Raw genomic sequence first — 8,247 nt, forward strand, 5'->3', positions numbered from 1 at the left:
GATATATATCATGGATCGTGATATAGCCTTAAAATACTACGATATTATTTTAAAGCCATATCGCCCAGCCCAATGACCTGTGATGTATGTATAACAAATCATATTTGTAGAAATAAAAAGACTAAACTCAACCAACAAAGCCACACTGAATACATATGTTGTGAGGGGCTCGTCAAATCTGACATCAATGACCAAAAGTCTCACATCAGTCAAACAGAAAAGTACATTCATTCATGTCAGTATGTTTTAGAGAAGTGGACATGGTTTTTGGTTCAGATTCTTTTTCACAGCAGCTGACAGACACAGAGTGAACCCCTGAAATTCCTCAGATGCCGTTAAACCAGCATGTCTCGACAAAGTCCGACTGTCTTATTGTATGTAATGATGTAATTTATTGTAATTTATTTATTAGAAAAATGTATTATATAACACTGTTAAGTGGTTGTTTCTATCCAGAAAAGAGCATAGTTCTGGGGGGTCAAACACGGACAAAGTCACCCCTCCCACCCCAGAAACAGTGCATGCCCTGCAGGCCTGTGTTTAAGCTCTGCCAGGCTGTGTGGTAACTCTGCTGTGTGCTGCTGATCATCACCTGGGTCTAAAGAAATAGTAGCCTAAGGGCCAGCTGAACACACACATTGTTTTTCTCCATTCTCCACAGACACACTGACTAAGTCCAAGTACAGGGTGTGTCCTCTGACTCAACTAATACACACACATACACGCATAGGCTACTGTGCACATACAACTTCAGACAAGTACCGTCACGCCTTCAATCACTCTGGATTGAAGCTGTAGCTGTGATTTATTTCCTGGTAACAGCTTGAAGTTCCCTCTTTGTTAAGACTGGCCCTGAGTTACAGTGAAATGGAGTCGAGGCTGTTTTGTTGAAGTTATTGGTATCATAAGGTGATAAACACCACCGTAGAGCAGATAAGTGACAAACACCTAAGACGGTGGGGAAAAGATGCTAGTTTAAACACAACACAATCACATAATACATTTTAAGTAATCCTCTTTGTGCCTGAACATGTGCCTGGAAATGTTTCTGCACCAAGGGCTGTTAATGCAGATATAATATATGGATTAACTGAGATACAGTTTACACACACACACACACACACACACACACACACGCACACACACAAACACACTCATGTTACTCTTGTCACTTCTGAAGACATTATGTAGACTTACATTCATTTCCTGGAGGCCTGCCCCAACCCTAACCACTAACTGCCTAACCAAAGCCCTTAACTCTAGCTTGCTTCTCGCCTTAACCCGCCCCTACCTCAAAAATCTGTTCACAACTTTTGTCCCTAAATGCACTAGCTGTCCCCATTTAACTGATTTTATGTCTTAATGTGTCCCTGAAGGTAGGCACACACACAAACACACACACACACACACACACACACACACAGTAGGTGGGTTTCCATTAACCCTCAAACTGCTCAAATTGCAACTGCGAACATAAAATTCACCTAATGGAAATGCGTCAGTTTTGAAAGAACTCCCACTTGCCGCAAAAAAGTTTTTACGTGGGGTGCCCAGTACGTCAGTTGGTAGAGCAGGCACCCCATATACAGAAGCTGCGTCCTTGTTGCAGCAGCTGTGGGTTTGATTCTGGACTCAGCAGTTTGCTGAATATCACGCACTCTCTCTCTCTCTCCCCCTTTTGTAAGAAGAACAAAACAGTAAAATATAGAAATGAAACTATTTTTTTAATATAATTTATTCTTTTTGTGAGGCAAAATGTTGTAAAATAAAAATTCTGATGAGGTCAAAAGCACAAAAGAAGTTAGATCAACAGTCATAGCAGGAGAGAGTTGTGACTAATATTTAGAAGGGTAGGTTTAGAAAAAGTTTAAATTAAAGTTAAAGTTTATTAAAGTTTTTAAAAAAAAACAACCAAATAACACTGTCCTGTTAGTTTCTAAGGAAAAAAACTGAAGTTGACGTAATCATGTAATGGGTGCTCCTCTACGTGCCGTCATTTCTCTGCACTTCCTGTGCTGCTCCGTATTAGTCACCATCATGAGTGTGAGTGGTACGTGTGGTCGACTCTGCGTGCTGTTCTATATGGGTCCACTCTGACCACAGTTCACAGCAGCAGCAGAAATACTGTGAGGTCACTGGGTTTACACAACCTTTCCCCTGATTTGATGTCTGTTGAAGTGGATGACTCACAAGGACATTATAAGCCATGTACCCTCATGAATAAAAGTCATACAGGTGACAGGGACATCACGTTTTCACCGTTTCATCTTTTGTAGTATTCACTGAAACACATTTAGGGAAGCATGAATCAATGTCTCAGTTTAAGTATTTTGCTGAGGCAAAAATAACATTATTAGTTGGGCTTAAGACTGTATTACTATGGATATGAGGCAACTGAACTATTTTCGGGAACAAAAACTATACACTACTTATAAAATATACAGTTTACCACAGGGCTCGATACTGACTCCTCCTCATTGAACATTGACAGTTCTCATTGAACATTTTGCCAAAACATTAAATCAATTTCTGTAGCTATGCAAATGACACACAGTCATTAGCGATAAAATGTGACTTTATCATTCTTTAACATTAGCGTCAGTGTAATGGTAATACCTACACACACACACACACACACACACACACACACACACACACACATAGGAGAAAGGCGCCATTGATGGCGCCTTTGTACGCTGTTGTTTAAGCCAGATGACTCTCACTGCCTGAAACAACTATCAAACTGTCTGACCAGTGTAGCACTGTAAGTCTTTACAGACCGCTAGGACCAGAAACCGAGGAGTTTATAACTAGCACTCAAGAATAACAGACCTCAGACCAGGAGATAAGTTTGAACTGCCTGCTTGTTTATGTAGAATATTAGTAGTGGGATTACACATTAATTGTTACCATATCAAACATTTTAAATTAATGATTAAAATCCCTGAAAACATCCAAAATAAAACCCATATCTTAAAATGTACTATTGTATCTCACTTTGATTAAATTTAAACCTATTTGAGTGAAAGGGATCATTTCAATTTAGGGTCTTTAAACTGCTATTTAGTTTCTCTTTTTTTCTCTGGGTTGCTCAGTTCATAGTTCACTTTTTTTTAGCCCTTTTTCAAGAGTTTAGTCCTCCCTTCTCCTTAGTTTACTCTACCAGTACACAATTTGGGATTTACAGTACCACAACTCCTTTTGCATTACCATTTTGGAACAAAACAAGAGGGAAATGAAATACACTTTAAATCAGGATCAATAATCAAACCCAAAAATTCACAGATCAATATGTGATCAATAAACTCATTGTGTAGTCAGTCCTTTAGAAGTCCAAATGAAATCCACCATGCCCTGCAGCAAAATAAAGTTCAGTCCTACCATGATCCAGGTGTGAATCTGGGTCCTTCTCCTTGAAGTGTAGGTTGGTCTTGCGGAGGCCAAGACCAAGGTTACACCAGCATCAAAACATAGATGAGCGAAAAATACCTCAAGGTTAGCCTAAATAAAGATTAAACAGAAATTCTTTTAATATACCATTGTCTATTTCCATCTAAGAAAAATCACCAGAGTTAGACCCTACCTTTGAATTCAGGATGCAGCAAAACTGACCCATGCTTTTATCTTCTCACAACTGGATTACTTTTATGCCACAAGTTTTCACATATTGCCGCTTTGCAGTGGACTTCACCTCTACATGTTACGCTCTAGGTAGGTATCTTTCTGCGTCTGCTGTTGACATTCCAGGATGCAGCTACAGTGATTTCAACACAAGCACATGGTGGGATTATGTTGCTTGTGGTTATGTTCAGGTAACAAAAGCACATGGCAACCGATTCTGGGGCGTCAACATATGCTCATGCTGGCACCAATGTGTAGATTTTGGCAAAAGAGGCACATAGTAAGATGAAGAAAAAACATAACATTCAGACAGGATGTGAACAACAGACTACTACCTCAGAGTCCACAGTTTGTTTGATCAATCCCCTGCCCCTCCCACACGCTCTATAGGGACTGCTATTTATACTACTTAGTTAAGTGTTTCAGCGTCACGCCATTCAGTGGCGTATCATGCGGACGTAAAAGCTAATGTCTAGCCGCATCATGAACTGACGCAGACAATCCGCATATCATATTGCCACGACAGGTGCCGTGCAGCCGTCCAGCTGTCTGACGATGTATAATAACACTGCAAACGGTTCTGTCCAGCAATGTTCTAAGCTGATAACGTCTAGCAACGAATTATGTGGAGGTCTTACAAAAAACATACAAAGAATAAAAATGTAATAAGGGTCACATAATTTAACATATTAAAAGCATTATAATAGTAAATGATTTGATTAGAATTTTTCTTCTGTGTTATCATTACCAGGAAACGGCCGTATCGACCTTTTGGTAGAGGCTTATATTAAATAAATTATGGTGATGTGATATTGTGTTGCCCAGGTGGTGAATATATATATATATATGTGTGTATGTGTGTGTGTATGTGTAGATTCAAAAGTGGCATAAGATGAATAAACAACATAACAGAGCTTTGATAAAATGTGTGTGTATATATATATATATATATATATATATATACATATTTCTTTTTTTTGAAAAAGGTTATTGTAACATTTTCAAATTAAACTCAAAGTACAGCTGTCACTCTAAACTCACTTTTTAACACTACAGATGATCTAGTGGAATATTAGTAAGAATACTACTGCGAGTGTTGACTGTGTAATGAGCCTCCACCCAAACTGGGTCAAAGTTACTGGCTCCCAGCCCTGTGTGTTTTCCAGAGACTCTCCTCTGTGCTTCCTGAATATTCAGCAGCTGTTAGCGTGTGGGTGGAGAGAGTGGAGATATAAATGTCCACAGGAGCCAGTTAAGGTGTGTTTCTGCCATGAACTGGAACTCATGACAAGAGTCAACCTGAGATCAGAACAAAGAAACAAACCACATCACAGTAAGTTATTATATTTTCTTTTAAAATATCCGTAGTCAAAGTGTACATGCTGTGTGACAGATGGGACATTAGACTGTTACATTAATGTATTTTCTATGAGACAGCTGATGCATACAGTCTGCTTTGTGTTGAAGTGCCCTTTTTTCTAAGCTGTAGGTTCACCCCTTGAAACCGAATTGACTTGATTTCATGCAAGAATTTTGGAAGAAAGCCACGAGCAACTTAAAATGACAAAAAATGAGCAAGATGATAGTAAAAACTTACAAACAAACAAAAAAATAACCCCCAAAATCTGAAAGGTGCAGAAAAAAAAGACGGTGGGAATATTTTTTTTCTGTAATGATTTTCTGTAATGTAATGATTCTGTAATGTTTTTCTGGACCTTTTTTCCCTAGTGTTTGATCATTTTCTAATTTTGAAACCTATTTTCAGGTCATTTTCTTTGCCACTTTTTAAATACAGCTAAATAGATAAATACATAAACACACAAATAAATAATCTTTTCTGAAATATAATTTTAAATATAGTGTCCTGGACATGTTCCCTAGTTTTTTGGGGTTTTGTGATAACTTATAATCCCCCTCTAGCTAATTTTGAAGGTAATTTTCTTATCATCTGTTAAACCTTTCTTTCAAAGTTACTCAGTCTGTTTTTCCCCATGTTTTCAAAAGAATCAACCCAATTTTCTCAGGTGTCGGGGATTTAAATGCTTGTGAAAGGCATCTGAACGCAGCACAGAAAAAAAAACTTAAGTTAATTAAAGTTAGTTAAATTGAAATGTGTATTTTTTCTATTGTGTATATGCATTAAAGGTCAGTTTCTAGTGCTGCAAATACTAAAGTTGATATGTAATCTCATCTGTTTTTTTTTTTTTTTTGACCATCAGTTAAACCAAAGATTTTGCACTTCCAACCACACAAATCACACATCTTAAAACAGCTGCAACCTTCTGTTTCTAATAGGTCTCCATCCAGCCTATTTTTGCGTCCCAGCTGCAGCAGAGCCAGTGGAAATGGAGAGCATGCAGGAGTTGATCCCCTTTGCCAAAGAGATGCTGAGCCAGAAGCCCAACCGGGGTCTGCTGAAGGTCTACCTGCTGGGTTCAGTGTTTGCAGTGCTGGGGACAGTCATCGGCCTGGTGGAGACCGTGTGCCACCCATTCTCTTCCGGGGAGTCACTTGATGCAGAAATGGTCCTCCTAATAGCCCGGGAGCAGAGGACTGTGGAGGCCGAGACACAGCACAGTGTACAGGGACAGGTGGAGGAGGAAGAGGAGGAGGTGCTGGCTCATGAAAATGGGGCTGCAACTATGAACATGAATCTCAACAAGACCCACAGACTCAGCCAAAGGAGTATTACCAACCGGCTGCACGCTTCCTAAAGCTGAAGGGGTTATAGTGACTCAAGATATTTATCACAGAACTGCTCCTGCCACTAAGCTGAGCAATGTGTCTGAAGCCTTACAGACAAGTGTCTGAGCTGTCTGTCATTCTGTGCTGCTTTTTAACGATGCCTTCAGATGCAGTGAGAAATGTTTCTCAGTGTTTTATGCATTGAGCACACATGAAAAACCCCTGAAGGCCTCAGCTGCAGCCCACATGGAAGAGCTGGGGCTCTCTGACAGGCCCCGCTACTGTCAACAGATCATGGAAATCTTGTCAATAACACGGTGCATGTGAAGTGTGCATTAACCCAGTTAGAGCAGTGGTTTTGTGGTTCCTTAGGGATCCTCCCACTGGATCCACTGGGTTCCCGGCAAATGTAGGAATCATTAAATGTCCCAATAATGTAGTTTACTTGAAAAACAGTCCTGTTGAATAATAAATAAATGCAAGTTATAGACAGTTGTGTGCAGCTGTAGACAACATTTAACCCTTTGAAACCTGGATCGACATCACTTTTTGTGCTGCGTTTAGATGTTTTTCACAAATATTTAAACCTCTGAACCCTGAGCAAATTTGCATTATTTGGAAAACATGGGGAGAAAGGCAAACAGCCAGCACACTGAAAAAAAATTAAGATGATTTAGAAAAATATTTGATCAAAGCTAGGGAAAAATATTCAGAAATATTAATAATTTTTAGCACTTTTTTCTCCCAGTCTTTCCTTGTTTTCTTTTAATTTTTTTAAAATTAAAATTACTTATACCACACTGTTAAACTACTCTGTTACAAAAAAAGCATTGCATTGAGAGGGAGAGGAACCACAGAACCACTCTTAAAAAGCACCCTTTACTGTATGTCTGCTTTTGAGGCTGAAGTTTGGAGTTTATGAGGAGTACCTGAGGGCAGCATGGTGCTCAGTCTGCAGGCTGCAGTAAACTGCTGTGTAGCGCCACCTGCTGTCTGCTGGATGTATTTGATCTGCCAATCCATCCACCTACTGTGTTCAGTAGGAGGAACCTTTGTTGTAAATATTTCACTATGTGCAAATACTGTAAATATATGGAGTTTTTCATATCAATAAAAATAATGTTATTTCTAATGTCTTATGTCTCTCTGGTTTGGCTCTAAACGTTTGCTTCACATCTGATCCGCCAAAAATGTGTGTGCGTGTATGTGTGTGTATGTGTGTGTTGGAACAGCTGACATGCATTGACACTTATTAACACTTATTGAAAGTGATAAGATCATTGCACTTCTGCACTTCTTCAGCAATGATTGTGACACTGAAACTGGATATTTTAAGCCCAAACACAATCTTTTTCTGGCCACAGCCAATGGGTATCGTAAACATAACCATGTCTTAACCACAGCATTGTTGAGACATTTAGAAAGAAAACATTTCTATATATCTGCTTTATAATAGCATGCAAATGTAACGTATCCTCAGTTTGCAGAAATATACAATGCAGACATGGCGATTGTGTTGTGTATTTCCCCGGGGCCCTTTTAAAGGCTGATTGCAGGTTGAGTCGGGTCACTGGATGCTTCAGCTGACTCACCAACAGATCCGGCAGCATGGTTCACTGAGATAGCCCAACTACAATGAGACAATGCTGCCTTACACGGCATTCACACACGCATGCACATGCACACACACACACACACACACACACACACACACACACACACACACACACACACACACACACACCACACACACACACGGGAGGCCAATAACCCTGAGTCAACATGATACTCTTTTGCCTAAGAAAAGTTTGAGTGATGAGCCTGTGTGAGCCCTGAAATAGATGACCCTTAAATCTCCCCGCCCACTCCTCCTCATACTGTTCAAAACTTCAAAGCAGTGATTTATATGTTGAATAATTTTAACCCTTGACCTCTAGCTAA

General features: G+C 39.5%; 1 protein-coding gene across 1 annotated transcript; it reads left to right on the forward strand.

Moving 5' to 3' along the window:
* The first annotated feature begins 4,899 nt into the window (after positions 1-4,899).
* Positions 4,900-6,892, forward strand: LOC121952298 (G0/G1 switch protein 2-like). Its single transcript, XM_042498879.1, has 2 exons — positions 4,900-4,954; positions 5,917-6,892. The coding sequence occupies exons 1-2, from the start codon at positions 4,906-4,908 to the stop codon at positions 6,333-6,335; spliced, it is 468 nt and encodes a 155-aa protein (XP_042354813.1). The 5' UTR covers positions 4,900-4,905; the 3' UTR covers positions 6,336-6,892.
* Positions 6,893-8,247: the final 1,355 nt, after the last annotated feature.

The sequence above is a fragment of the Plectropomus leopardus genome, chromosome 2 (genome assembly GCF_008729295.1).
Source record: "Plectropomus leopardus isolate mb chromosome 2, YSFRI_Pleo_2.0, whole genome shotgun sequence".
NCBI classification, from domain to species: domain Eukaryota; kingdom Metazoa; phylum Chordata; class Actinopteri; order Perciformes; family Serranidae; genus Plectropomus; species Plectropomus leopardus.

What these genes read in the sequence shown, in the direction of transcription:
- LOC121952298 (XM_042498879.1), top strand. Translation starts at nt 4,906, where the DNA reads ATGACAAGAGTCAACCTGAGATCAGAACAAAGAAACAAACCACATCAC. An exon ending in AAGAAACAAACCACATCACA is followed by an intron (nt 4,955 to 5,916) that starts GTAAGTTATTAT and finishes TGTTTCTAATAG; the next exon opens with GTCTCCATCCAGCCTATTTT.